General features: G+C 42.4%; 1 protein-coding gene across 7 annotated transcripts in view; it reads left to right on the top strand.

The window, feature by feature from the left end:
- Window positions 1-15,157, top strand: part of THSD7B (thrombospondin type 1 domain containing 7B) — a 329,550-nt gene that overhangs the window by 109,211 nt on the left and 205,182 nt on the right. For all 7 annotated transcript variants that reach the window (XR_010071985.1, XM_063341430.1, XM_063341432.1 and 4 more), the window contains one exon: window positions 6,689-7,484. Coding sequence is in view for 6 of the 7 variants with exons in the window: in XM_063341430.1 (XP_063197500.1) it covers window positions 6,689-7,484 (796 nt within the window). In the remaining variant the exon portion in view is untranslated. The remainder of the gene's footprint in view (window positions 1-6,688; window positions 7,485-15,157) is intronic.

The following is a 15,157-nucleotide window of genomic DNA, read 5'->3' as shown; positions in this document are numbered from 1 at the left end:
CTCATCTCCTAATGTCAGTTGCTATCAAGGCAAAAAATCTATTCTCACAAACCCTCAAAGTGTGTCAGATGAGTATTACAGAAATATTTTGGAATGTGTGGGTTGGTTTTTATTTCTTTTTTTTAAAATTTTTTCTAGCTAAGAGTTGAAAGAAAAGAATATTTTTCCCTGGGCTGTCTCCGGGGTGTGGGCACATGATTGAGTAGCTCGGCTAATGCAGTTTACATTAGTGCTTAATATTGAGAAGTCCTGCCTTGGAGTGCCAAGGGGTTAGTAAATCACTGAATTTTCATAAACAGCAGTGTTCATTACATTTTGCTGCAGAAAGTCTTTCTTGCTGGAGTGTGTCTTGAGTGTTACCGCGTGTGGATAATAAGGCAAAAACCTGAAATGTAGAATTGGAACAAACTGCTGCATGGCTATAAGTCACTAAGCTTCACTTGTATTCAGATCTAAAACAAGATGAATAACTAAGTTGCTGAAATACTCATTTGTGTAGGTCATGAAAGTTTAAAGAAGTGCTGCAGGTATTTAAAATTAATTCCAGGAATCAGAGGAATTTTATATGCCCTGTGTGACACATTGCCAATAGTACAATAGTCTTTTATTTTGTATAGCATCTTTCATACAAATTATAGTAGAAGGTGTTTTACTGAATTGCTGTTAATAATAAATAGCAAAATAATAGAGACGGTTAAGTACAGGCAAGGAAGAAAAGCTGTATTTTGGATGAGATGTGGCAGCAGATGCAGGCCTGGCGTACAGGAGGGCTCTTCCAGAAAGCAGAGGAGCAGGCAGTTATGCTAACAGCAGCTACACTAATATTACTTTATAATATAAAATACCTAAACGTATCGGGTCTGGTATCCTAGACGCTGTATGGAGTTGGTCCCAAAGATTTTAGTCTGTTTGGTCTGCAAGAGAAGATGCGGCTGGACGGAGTATGCTGACATGGAGGGAGCATGATACGCAAACGTTATGACTGTCATCAGTTTAGTAAGATCTTTGCCTGAATCATTAGAAATATTTTTCTTGGCATTACATTGAATGTCTTCGCATCGTGCCGAAAAAGAAATTTAGTGGTGAGAAAATATGTGGTAGTGCACATGCTCTTTATCAGTCTGGTTCATAATAAATAAGTATACATCCAAATCTCATTAAAAATTATGTAATTCTCATAAAATTACATAAGAATTTCATAAATCTAATTAAAACGTCTCATATGATAGGTAGAGTGTTGCTGGTAACCAATTTTGAGGAAGCCAATTCAGTGGAATTAGTTTTTTACCACCGTTACTAATAGTTAAAATTAATTAGTTGTAATGCTGTTAGAGATAAATCAGTTGTTATCTCTTCTCAGAAATCACGAAATGAGTTGGAGCTTTCCATTTCATATAAACATGCTCTGGTGGAAGGATGCGAGAGCGACATCCAGAGCAGAAGTATTCAATTAGAGCAGAAGTATTCGATTAAAGCGGACACTGCAGTGATCTTCTGGAGTTACGATCACGTCTAGCCAGGCATTAATGAAGACGTACATCTCTATTATGATATTTGGGGATCCTTGTCTACCAATTAGTACGTTCTGTTTAAAAACACATTGTTAAAATCTAGAGCAGTTGCTCCTAAATTTGATACTTAAGCTGAAAGAAACAGTGGAGGACTATTGCAGTGATTGTCTATTAATTTTTTTCAGTGTTCTTTCGCTATTTTACATACCAGATTTCCTTGGACAATGTCTATTACCTGTCCGAAATAAATTACTAACACACTACTCTAACTGATTGCTAATCTCGTCCTAAGTTTGCAAATTAGTACGTAGCTACAGGGACAAAATAATTGTGGGAGATGCTTATTGTTGAATGAATTCTCAGATGGCGAAATGGTTGCAATTAAGCTAAATGTCACATTAAACAGAGCATAATTATTGTAGCAATCCTTATTAAGCAATAACATACTTATTAAGCAGCTCTTATTGGGATTCCTGTTTTAGGTTTGATGTTTAGTGGTGTTTCATTTTGTCTGTAATATGTAATTATTGTCTGAATAGCCTGCTTGCCTTATGCTTGTGCCACCTGTGTGTCAAAGAGCAGATGTCACCGTATCCTTTCAGACATAATTATTGCATAATTGTAGGTACGTCTTGCAGGCAGGAAAAGCAAATCGGTGCACACTACATCAAATAAACTACAATTGCAGTGTTATTGCATACTTTTAACGGGATTAGAGAAGCTGAATGGGATGATAATACGGTAGTCTCTCTGCCCGGTAGAAGATGGCAAACACAACATCGTGTAGGTTTTCTGTATTAAATTGACTTGATTTATTAATGCCTTTCATGTCATTATTACCCGCAGCGTTACAGATGTCTTGTAAGAGACAGTAGGATGTTTTTGTTTACAGTTTTCCATAAACAAAGACATCCCACTGTCTCTTACAATTTTTGTACAAATCAAGCAAGTTTTGCTTAACTTCTTATTTTTCGAAATAGTGATTTGATTCAATTTCTCTTTGCTTTGGTTGACTAATGGATTTATTTGTGCTATTGCAAGTTCCGTGGTACTTTGCAGATCTCAGTGGTGTTTTTTAAGTGAAAACCTTTTTTTGGCATGGTAGTAAGTCCTGGCAGACAAAGCCTTACTTTCAGTTAGGTGCTCCTTCGTAGAGTAATCCAGGTCAGAAAGGACCATGGGAGGTCATCTGGTTGAACCTCCTGCTGAGTGCAGAGCCAGCATTAAATTCGCACCAGGTAGCCCAGGGCTTTGTTCAGTCAGATCTTGAAAAACCTCCAAGGCTGAGATTCTGCTGTCCCTCGGGACAGCCTGTTCCAAGGGTTATCCTCATAGTGATGAGGTTTTTCCTTATATCCAGCTGGGAACTGCCCTGTTTCAACGTACATCCACTGTCATTCTCCCACCCATGTCCTGCTGTGATGAGATCAAACACCCATCCAGTATCTGATTAGGTTACAGTGGTTGGGAGACGGATGATATCTATCCTTTATCTTCATCTTTGTGTACTTTCTATAGACAGATCACAGTGAAGTATATTTCATTTTGTTTAGTCTTCTGCTTTAGTTACCAGGGGCCTCCCATTCCGGATCGGGAGTTGTGAAGCATCTTTCTGAAGTTCGGGCTTTTGATGCCTGAATTCCAGTGGGTTTTTAATAAAATGCAGTTGTTATTATTCACATTGTGCTGAGATGTTTCTTTTAATTGACTCAGATTTGTTTCAAGGAGAGTGAAAATTTAACACGACTCTTCTAAAAATAATTAAATTCTAATTACAAAGCGGACTATTGACTAGGAAGTATTTACATCCTTCTCCTCATTTAAGCAGGATATTTAACTAAGCAATGAAACGTTGTGGGTAAGTTTACTGCCACATCCTGAAGAGATCATCAGGAAGTGAAAAAAATCTATAGTAATGGGATTTGCATCTGATTTTTAACCTTATTTTTCATCCTTCTTTTTTTGGTGTGCCAAGGGCAGGCTACGTTTTTAGCAAGTTTGCCAGAGAATAATTGCAAATTGTGATGTGTCTAATGATAGTGTAATTACTTATGAGTCCTTGCTTACTTTTTTTTTTTGGTAATTTTTCATTCTAAATTCCCATCTGACATTAAATAATGGCCACTTCTGGCTTCTGCCGCGTCTCTCTGTAGCCTGTTAATGTAGGGACTGGTAAATCTGCAGCTATTACATAGAGTAGTTCAGGAGTAACACCCCGAAATGTAGAAAAAGTACTAACGAGACGAATTCTGTGCAGTCGTGAAAGAGCGGTGGTAGGTTTGGTGAGTGTAATTTGTCCAGTCCTCGGCTACAACTGCTTTGAACAACTCCGTGGGGGGGGGTTAATGCTATTTTTAATGCTATTTGCTATCCTAAGAAGTAAATAGTTAATCCTTAATTGGTGTAATGTTTCAAGGTCCTACTGATGAGTAAAATACTTTTATGGTCAATGCCGAAGTGAGGCAATATTAATCTTGAATTTTGGCTTTAAAAACAAACTGGTGAAAACCAAACTTCTCCTGTACTGAAACTCCCACGTCACAAAAAATTGAACTGCTTTTGCTGAACTGCTTCAGAGAAATAAATGCTGAGATAAGCTCATGGTACTATTACGTTGCGATGCGTAGTCTTTGTGGTAGTTAGTTTCCTCTGGTAATAAAAAGCCACCTAGTACTTGAGGTTTGAATTTTGACTGTTCTTTTTAGTGAGATGACAGTATATACATAATCCAATGTCTGGTTTAGAATCTCATTGGCATTTGTATAAGGATATTCTTTTAGATCAAGGTGGAGTATCAAGGATGAACATTTAAACTGTCAACGGACCTCTTCATGTAACTGAACTTCAACAGCATATTTAAAGATTCATTTTTTTGAATATTCAGTTTTTAAGCATATGAGGTTCTGTCGGAAGCCTGTCGTTAGTGCGGTACAGCTTGTAGAGCACCGTATAGTTTGATGCTGCCTTTTCCCATTCAAGATACGTGTCATGGCTGAGTCCTTGCCTGGCGCTGCTATCTTTTGGTGTGAAACAGAGGCATAAAGGGGACAAGGATTTTTCACACAGCCTGAAGGATTCAACAAAAGCTGGAGCTGTCTAAGCCCTGAGGACTCTGAAAGCGCCTCTTGCCCCCACCTGTTGGCTGTGGGAGAAGGTGCCGGACCGAGGGCAGAGTTCCAGCCCTGGCCCAGAGGGTGAGGGAGGAGGAGCGCCCGGAGGAGGGACGTGGCAAGGGTGCAGGATGGGTTGGTAGAGAACCTCAGGTACATCCGATTCCTATTTACTTTTTCTCCTTCATTTACAATGGAAAAAGAAGAGGAATTTTCATTTATGTATTTTTATGTTTTATTACACAATGTCAAGCCCCTGGCGCCGGAGGATTAACTCCTCTGTTCATGAAGAAAGAACAACGGCATTGCCAACAAAACTGCCATCAGCTGGATGAAATACCTGGTATTATAATTGCAGCCATTATAAAAACATTTGTGTGTGTGTTTGGTTTTATAATGCAAGCGTGTAACTGATTCTGGTAGTTTTAAAATCAATTTTAAAAAACTTGACGGGAGTAGGATTTCTTAATATAAATTGACCTATTTATTCTAAGTACATTTTCTGCCTTGAAAAAATACAAAAGGTAGGGTAGTTACAGGGTATTTTCAAGCGAGGATTGCACATGCAGCGTTCTTACCGAGTGAAATGGCTCTGTTGTGAGGCACTGGAAAGTTTTTAAAGTTAGAAACAAGATGAGGCCCTCTTGAGACATGATCATCAAAATCCCTTTAATATGTTAGGATTTGGCCCGAGTACTTTTTCTCTACCTTTTCTCTTCAGTTTGCAAGCAATTTTGTACTTTATAGCCCTCAGATTATTTTTGGGGTTGGCGGATTTTTGTCGAATAATATTGTCACAGAAAAATCTTTCTATTTAGCCTTGTCTGATTACATCCACTTGCAAATCCTCAAATAAGATTCATACGATTACATATATATGTTCACGCGCTCCAGAACTAAAAATGCAGTACGTGCACTATCGTATCAAGTCAGTTCCTTCATTTTTTCACCCTGAGGGTGGCAAGACACTGGCCCAGGTTGCCCAGAGAAGCTGTGGCTGCCCCATCCCTGGAGGTGTTCAAGGCCAGGCTGGACGGGGCTTGGAGCAACCTGGTCTGGTGGGAGGTGTCCCTGCCCAGGGCAGGGGGTTGGAAGTAGATGATCTTTAAGGTCCCTTCCAACCTAAACTGTTCTATGATTTTGAACTCCTATTAAGAGTATGCTCTTATTTTCATAGTATTTATCCTCACCGTTTTATCACCACAGATGCTGATTCAGCTGCTTCCCAGTGCAGTTTATCCCATTGACTAATTGCTCCATTAAGACTGTTTTCCTCTTTTCTAACTTGACTTTCTTTTCCTATTAGATTATTGTTCCTTTATGATCATTTTTATATTCATTTGTACAAGTGAAAATAAATATTCATATTTCCTCAGGCTTTGGGATGCATTTTACTGCTACAGAAATTTGCCTGGTCTGCTTTAAATTTGAGATATTGTGGGGCGTTTTCCCCCCATCCCAAGTTTCTCTGAGTGGTCTAGCGATGGGAATACACTAGGAAAAAAACCGAACTTTTAAGAAGCTTTTAACCAATTTTAGGGACCAGCTGGCAGTTCTTTACTTTTTAATACGTGGCAGGATGTGGTTTGGATGCTGCTGGGTGTCAGGGCAGATCTGTGGCAGTTTTGCATGGCATTTCTCAGAGGCTGGAGCCCCTCTGCTATGAGGACAGGCTGAGAGAGTTGGGTTGTTCAGCCTGGAGAAGAGAAGGCTTCAGGGGAGACCTTATAGCAGCCTTCCAGTTCCTAAAGGGGGCCTACAGGAGAGGTGGGGAGGGACTCTTGATCGGGGAGTGTAATGATAAGATGAGGGGTAACGCTTTTAGGAGGAGGAGATTTAGATTAGACGTTAGGAAGAAATTATTTACTTGCCCAGAGAAGCTGTGGCTGCCCCATCCCTGGAGGTGTTCAAGGCCAGGCTGGATGGGGCTTTGAGCAACCTGGTCTGGTGGGAGGTGTCCCTGCCCATGGCAGGGGGTTGGAACTGGATGATCTTTAAGGTCCTTTCCAACCTCTGAACCATTCTATGATTCTATTCTATGATTCTCAACACATTTCTCTTTTGCAGGTCACTGGGGTCGGTGTGTAGGTGACTGTGGCTTGGGGGGCATTCGGAGCCGGGCCGTCTGGTGCACCCACGCGGAGGGCTGGACAACGTACCACGCCAACTGCCACCAGAAGGACAAACCTGAGAACCAGAGAAGGTGCTTTAGAGTCTGCGACTGGCACCTGGAGCTGTTCGAGTGGGAGGTTTCGGGATGGGAGAGGTGCGGGCTCGTCCCTGTTGCCGGCGGTGAGGTGGGAGCCGGGGCTTGCGTCACGGCGCAGCACGGGCTGCAACGCCGGAGCGTTCGCTGCCTCCAGAAACTGAACAGAACCGTCGTCGCTGACGAAATATGTGAGTATTTCACACCGCAGCCGCCCGCCGAGCAAGCCTGCCTGGTGCCCTGCCCGCGGGACTGTGTGGTGTCCGAGTTCTCCGTCTGGTCCCAGTGCAGCACGGGCTGCGCCAAGAGCTTGCAGCACCGGACGCGGGCAGTCATCGCTCCTCCCCTCTACGGGGGTGCCCCGTGCCCCAATCTGACCGAATCCAGAGCCTGCGGCGTTCCCGCCTGTCCTCTCGGGGAGGAGGAGCACACCTACAGCCTCCGAGTGGGGCCCTGGGGCAAATGCCGGCTGCCCCATCCTAAAGACGTCGACCTGGCGGGGAGGACTATGCCGGGTTTCAGTTCGGACTCTAGAGAGCGAAGCACATCTGGACTTCAAGGGTCTAAACCCCACCAGCGTGCCGGGGAGGTGGAGATCGGTTACCAAACCAGGCAGGTCAGGTGTGTAAGGAGCGATGGAAAAAACGCAGCCCTGAGGTAAGGGTGCTTCGTCTTCTTTTTCATCCCCCGTGGATTTGTTCGAGGGAGCGCTTGCTCTGCGTGGCAGCACCACAGCAAATGCGCTCCCCGTTCTTGAGTTTTAAATGCAAATTTTTATGTGTTTTCTTTATGGTCCTTTTTTTTTTTTTTTTTTGATTTAATTCCCTTCTTGTAAAGCTAGCGTATGCTGAATATTTTGCATACTTCTACGATTTGTGACTGTTTAATTCATTTTATGTTTTTAATAATTCTTTTCTGGATGGTTTTTTTTTGTTGTTTTGAGGAAACATCGAGGAAATGGAATTATATATCACTTGGCACTGTTTCTGGGCCCTGGCTGTGGGAGAGGGAGGTCTCATTCTCAGTCATTTACTGCATATATTTGGCAGAAGAGGCTAAAATTGCACCAGCTTAAACTCCTTCATTCTTACAAATAAGTCTGAAAAGTTTGGCCTTGCGAATTTACTAGAAGGTATTTCTTGGAAAGACAGATCCGTGAGCAAACCCATGATTGTCCTCCTGCTTCCTGAGGAGCCTTCCTGTCCGGGTGTAGCTCTTGGATGCTGATACCAGATCCCGGAGTTACTTTTCTTTCTTGTCCTCATGTGTTCTGTCTCGCATTGTCTCTTAGTCTATGTAGGTTGCTCTGCTGCAATTCAAATGTGAAGGTTACAGTAATGTGCAGCAAATAATGGGAAGATTTATTCTCTCCATTTCTCACGTTTAAATTTAAGCAATCTAGGCTCTGCCATTTGACTTCAGGTTGGATTTGGGCAGGTGCCAGGAGCTATAGATGATTTGAGAAATTGATTGAGTTCTGACAAAGTCAAGATTTCTAGAGAACTTCTTGTGTCCTGGTTTTCAAGGATATTCGAAGTTCTTGAAAAATCCTGCTTCTGAATTTTGCAGAAGTCGATCTGTTTCTCAGCCGTCTGTGGCTCCTGGCACCTACGCAAACTCAAATTGCAGAGGAAGGGGTTATTTTTTGTCCAGTTCTCTACCCCTGTTAGTGTCTGCAGTGGTTTCGCACACATACTGAGGTGAAAATATTCATTCTGGCCTTTTTCTTACCCCCTCCTAATACACCTGTAGCAAAGTATGGATTTCTTTTTTATTGATTGGAGAAAAGTCAAGCTTTGTGAACTGTTCCAGCAGTTTCTAACATCTTGACTTTATTACTTGTCTCTAAATATATGCTGATTCTAAATATACAGATTTTATGCTCATGTAGCTGCTTGACTTTAATGGAGTCACTTGTGATTTATGCTGCCGTGCGACCAGCAGCAGGTTTATGTCCGCTAACACTTGTTAGCTGTTCTTCTGCCTCCTGTATCTCATTCCTTATCAGAGGCTCTGGGAGGGGGATCCTGACTTTGTTAAAATTTCCCTTGCTCTGCCCTCATGCGCTCACTGCTGTATTCGCTGTAAAAACGGGGAGTGGAAGACACCGTTTTTATAAATGTTTTCTTTTTGTTATGCTACTGTGTGAGTTATACGTTGAATTTCTGGAAGGGGTCCCGGGAGCTTTAGTTTTAGTGACTCTACCCCTGGTCGTGCTGTCTTCTTCCTTGCTCCGTTCTGGTTTTTTTTTTTGCTGATCTAGCCCCCTGTTTGGGAGCGTACAACTCCATTAGCCCCCTCCTGGCAGACTTTTTCTGCTGAGGCTGCGTCTCAGAGTTACTGCAGAGACCTGAGCCTGACCCATCCCTCGCACCAAATACAAGAGGAAAGCCCGTTGATTGAAGAGCGGACAAAAGGTCATGTCATGTTACGGTGTCCAGATAGTCACACACTTTTCCTTTCTCCAAACCTAAAAATCCAGCCTAAAATCCAGTCCGTGTTTAATTCCAGGGCTGGAGTGTCACTGACATCAAATACCCCTGACAACGACTCCCTTTAAGCATCCCCCAGTAATGTCCTCCTCGTTCTGTTGTGCAGCATGTTTGCTGCCATTCATCTGAAGAATGGACCCGATCTTCCAGATGTCGCTTTACAAGGGTGATGGTATTTTGGCTACTGATAAAGAGGAGCAAACGCATTTGCATAACCCTGTAGCGGGGTCTGGCAGGCAGCCAAGCCTCTGCTGTGAAACGGGAAAGAAGCGCCTTATTTCTGCTTTTTCATTTTCCTGGCCGAGGTTTCCTACTTCGACCGACACCGCTGAGTGAGTACCAGTGAGGGATACAAACTAAATTTCTGGAAAACTGAGGCAAGAGAAAGGAGTATCCCAAGACGAGCTTTAACGGCGGGCTCCGAGCTGCTGGTCTGCCAGGACTTTGCCACCACCCTGCCTCCCGCCGCTGCACGGTTCTTGCAGGAAGACAGCGGATAATGGGAGCCATCAAAGGCCATGTGAGGAGAGGAACCATATGCTCATCTCGCCCCCAATTTATAATGCAATGGCAAAGCTGCCTCATCTGTTATCAAAGTTGTTTAAATTACTGGTGTCTAATCTCAGGGCTGTGGGTCAGCCATCGTGCGCACTGATGGCTCCTTGGCGTGAAAGAACAATCTTTGGCCAAAAACTGGATTTTGGTGGGCTTGGGTGCAAGCTGGTTTTTAAAGACTAAAAGGCTGAATGCATTCATTTCTTACAGATGCTGGATTAGTGGCAGGGCATTCATTTTGGCCTCTTCACTAACAAGTTTGCGGGTGATGGGAATGGCAGATGGGGTGTCCTTTCTCTTGTGAAATTGGTAGCAGTGGTGGGAAATGAACGCGATATTGGTTTTTAGTTTTTCACTGACACTTAAGTTATGCCGTTGAACCCTACAAAAAGCATCCTTTGGTTTTACAGTGGACCCTCAGATGGAAGCTGAAGAATCCTTTGCCTTGTAAGGAAAATATCTTTTTCATTTAAATAATTGGTCCTATGAAGATCTGTGTGTCTGTACCAGCCTTGAAGGTGCAAGCAAAAATTGTAGCAATTTTTAAAGGAAAAAACTGTAAACAGGAATTATTTGGAGAGGAGCACAAGTGCATGGAAGACTGGACACGCTGTATTGGGGAAAGAGAGCTGGGGAATGTTTTTCATGAAATACTTTTCAGTTTGGAGGTCCTACATTTGTCAAAATCAAAGGAAAAGAGAGAAAGGAAGAGAAAAGGAAGGGACAGACCTTTTGGAAAACACTTGAAGAGAACTGAACAGCAGAACATCAGTAGACCTGGAGACAGGTTCATTTCTGCTCAGAAGCAATTTTTGTGTAGAAACTTTGTATTTGTGAAAATAAAAGGAATTACATCAAAGTAGAATGATTTAATAGATCTGATTTCAAGCTTTTAAAGACCATTTCAGAAAGCTGGAAAATATTTTTCATGCTATTTTAGATAGAATTCAGATTTCATTATATTTCAGAAAAAGTTTTAGTTTTGCTTGAAATCTCATATCTAGTAACAAATTCAAACATAATCAGTTCCATGCATTAAAAAAACCACAACCAACTCTCTGAAAAAGTTGCAAGAAAAGTATGTGCTTGAACTTCTGCTATTTTTGGTTTTCTGTCTTGTCATCGTTGTAAAAAATCTACTGAACAGTGAGACAAAGGCACTCGTGGCAGGTTTTTTTATTAAAAAAAAAAAGTTATTTAAAATTGTAGATTTTTTTGGGTTGGAAAAGACCTTTAAGATCATCAAGGCCAACCGTTTAGGTAGCACTGCCAAGTCCACCACTAAACCATGTCCCTGACCACCACGTCTACCTGTCTTTTAAATACCTCCAGGGATGGCGACTCCACCACTTCCCTGGGCAGCCTGTTCCGATGCTTGACAACCCTTTCAGTGAAGAAATTTTTCCTAATATCCAAACTAAACCTCCCCTGGTGCAACTTGAGGCAGTTCCCTCTTGTCCTATCGCCTGTTACTTGGGAGAAGAGACCGACACTAAGCACTAGACACTACGTTGTAATTTAGTGAAATGTGTGCGCATAGCTAGACATTGAAATCCTAAATAAATTTAACCCAATTTTCAAACCTGCTGTGTGTGCTCACTAAGCATACGAAGAAGTTAAAGTCAGGAGCAAAGAATTTTAGGGGTTTTTTATTATTATTATTTGGATTAGGAGCCCTTTTAGGTACATATTTCTTAAACTCTTCATTCTACACATAAGATGACAACAATGATATTACAGAGTTGGATGTGGGTTTCTGTTTACTTTGCCTTTGTAAGTGAAAATTCAGGTCAAACTCAGTCAAGGGATAACTCATCTGTCAAGGCTGAGGTAGAGCAGCATTCAGCTCTTTTGTTTGCCTCTGTAATTTGAATTTCCATTATCCATTTCCTAGTGGATTGTGCTTAACCACTGTACGTTTTTAGGAAAAAAAGTATTTGCAGTTTCTAGTGTTGACATTCTTCTATTCTCTGGCTGAATACAGAATTTTGCGGTCCGGAGGTGGAGAGGCTCTGCTGTAATATGCTATTTGATGGTTATGATTCTGATCTGGGAGAGGAGATGTGTGTTCACTTTCCTCCCAGCAGATGTAGGAATGGAGCCTCGGTGCTCAGGCTTGAAAACAAATCCCCGAGCTACTGGAGAAGGAGGAGATTTTATTTTCTAGTGTTCTTTTAGAAAGTTTTGTCTCTCATTTCCTTTGCTTTTATTAAAAGCACATGAAACAAAGGAACAGTGACTGCGTTTTTCACTTCAGTGAGTAACATTTTAGAAAGTGTCCAATAATAATTGGCGTTTTTTCTTCTGTTTTCAAATCGTGCTGAAAGCCAACTGCCTCTGTAGCCCGAAGATTTCAGTGTCTGCCTAGGTAGTGCAAATTTAAGTCAGCATTTACTTTTAATTGAAACAGACGATCTGGTGCGATAAGTTTTGGAGACAGCAAAATTTAGACTTCTTAGACACCAAAGTCTTGTGTTTGTTTGGGTTATAGGTTTCCCATCTCCCCTGCCCTTTGGTCAGTCGTTCGGCCGGCAGATATTCCCCGTCTTCCTTAGCACCTTACTGTCTTTACCACCCTACCACCAAAAAAGGGCTGGTGTTTCTGCTGCCAAAGAAGCCTCCCCTGCATGAATTGGGTATACGGTATCGCCAGTATCCAAAATAGCTCTGGCAACCCTCGAGGACCCTAGAATACATTATGAATCCTTGACAGTATGCCTGTTAACGCTGATTGCCAGTTTCCTAAGGGAAAAAAGTGTTTGGATACTGTTAGAAACAGGGCAAGACCGTGTCCATTATTAGACCCTAATGTTATTAGCCCAGTGCAAAGAGCAAGTAGTGTTTATTCCAGCAGCCTGTAAGGTTGGGTCATTGATTACAGAATAGGAGATGACATTAGCGAAAGGGAAAAAATGAAAATGCGTTGTTATCAGTGTCGCTTAACTCACTTCAGGGTTTTCTGGCTCTGCAGTGCGTGGGTTTGAGCGTGTGTTCCCCGATCAGGTTTGGCACTTCTCCGGAGCCTTCCCGAGCTGCTGGGGAAGAGCCTGGCTGCTGGAGAGGTACCCTGTCCCCCTGGTGCTGCCTTCCGAACCAGCAGCATGGGCATACTGATAGCTTCTTAGTGTGTCATATTATTTTGGAGATGATTCTTTCAGTACAGAAGGTTCACCAATAACCACCTGTCTCATCCTCTAACGTAAGGAAACGCGTTCACCTTTCATTCTGAATGCACTGGTACGGTTGGGAAAGGAAACCAGGGATAATTTCTGTCCTGTGCCCAACCTGATTTAATGGTGACTGCTCCTGGATGGTCTCGCTCCTTTTTCCTACTGATAGATGTGTTTCCGCTCATTTTCTTCTGGTGGATGTGATGACTGTGTGACTGTAAGGCATGCAGCGCAGAGGCACGGAGCTGTTGCAAAATTTACTATTTTTTTTGTGAGTTACTTTTTGTCCCAAACAGAAATGCGGTTCAGCTTGGGGCTGCATGGTTACCGTATCCCGTGTGGAAGCGCCGCGCTGCTCCGGCGGCAGCAGCCCGCGGTTACACGCTCACGGGGGACGTGGAGCTGCGCAGTAGCAGTGGTACAATGGGACTGCTTTTCTTCCTCCTCCTCCTCTGGCTTTTCTGCTTGTAGCTCCAGGACTACGTGAGTGTAAAAGAGGCATGAGTAGGTTTCCTTTGGTCTAGTGGGGTTTTTTTCTTGTTGTTGTTGGTTTTGTTTTTTTTTTTTTTATTGTTTATTCCCCGTCAGTACACAAGAGAGTAAGAGGGCTCTCTGCCACGTGAGTGAGCTGGGCTTCTGCTAACTAACCCATCCATCTGACTCCGCAGGCAACGTAACGTAGGTTGGGAAACAATTCCTGTAGTTTTACAGTATCAATCCAAGTGTGTAACAGAAAAAAGCATCAATCACATAAGTACCCTACTATATCACACTTACTAGATTGACTCCCAAGAGGAGATCTAACCTGGTACATTAATACCTGGAAAGTCAGTTTAAAACCAAGGCTTATGTAGTATCTCCCATCCCCGAGATTTTCTTCCTCTCGCTGCTGGTTCGGATACAGCCACAGCAGCGCAAATACACGTCTGGTTTGCAGCCTCAGATCAGCAAGTGTCTCGCATGTCTGGGCTTTATCTCTATTAGATTGTCCTAAATACATTTGCAACATGAAAGACTGTGTCTGAATTTCATGCAAAAGTGTGTTTTTACATTTGTCTTTGTGTTGCTCGGTGTCACAATTAATTTGACTTTGAGCGTCTGAGTGAGTAGGTGCAAGTTAATTAGATTTGCTTTCTGGTAGGCAGTTGCATGTAATTCTCCCTCAAAAACATCAACGGGAGCAGAAGGATGGAAATTGCCGGCTCCGCGGCTCGTTCACCTTAAGGTCAGCAGAGTTATCTCTTTAGCCTTTTATAGTAGGAGCAGTGGCGGGATTTTCAGGGAAAGAAACAGCTATTCAATCTTTGCATGCTTCAAAGGCTTTTGCAAACGGCAAGGATGATGGCTGGGCAGGGGCGTCTTTCACGGACGGAGTGTCGGCATAGGTTTGAATCCATTAGCGGAGGTATTGTCGGTACTGTCTTGCTAATAACTGGGGCTAGCAATATTAATTTTAAAGAAGACCCCAAAGCAGATTTTTAAAGGCTTCATTTTGTTTGGTATTTCGGTAAAGACCAGGCCAGACTTAAATCTCCTTTGCAGTGGCGTGACTCTAAAAATGGACTTGGGTTTTGTTACTGGTATCTGAATGCGAAGTTTTGATCACTTTTTAACATGTGAGATTGGTTTCCTTCCATGCTGAGTTCTTAGTTTAACTCTAGTTCTCTAGTACAATCAGTTAGGACAGTCATTTGCATTTGCCACTATTTTATCTACTCCAAACCAGGAAATCTTGTTAACGCTGTGGCATGGGTGGCTCACCTGATACCTGTGTTACCTGTAACTATTAAAAGGGAAATAAAGTTACTGTTCACGTGACTCCACCGAAGCTAACATTCCAAACAAGGCTCAAAATCCCTGTGTTAGTAAGGACAGATATAGTGATTATTACTTTTCAGTCCTTTCTTCAATAGTATTGATGTTTTGTACCAGAGACAGCTTCGCAATCAGTTGCATTTGACATGTAATAGAGGAATGAGACATCTTTTTTGAGTTATAAGCAAGAATAATTTTATTTTGAGGGGGCGATATCACAGACTGTTTCTTCTTTATGAAGTTGTTAAAATAAACCTCAGTAAATTAATCCTCACAGCACCAGTGAGATAAATGAGTT

This window comes from Chroicocephalus ridibundus, chromosome 7 (assembly GCF_963924245.1).
Source record: "Chroicocephalus ridibundus chromosome 7, bChrRid1.1, whole genome shotgun sequence".
Taxonomy (NCBI): domain Eukaryota; kingdom Metazoa; phylum Chordata; class Aves; order Charadriiformes; family Laridae; genus Chroicocephalus; species Chroicocephalus ridibundus.
Note: the sequence above shows the minus strand (reverse complement) of the source record. Positions and strands in the feature narration are given on the sequence as shown.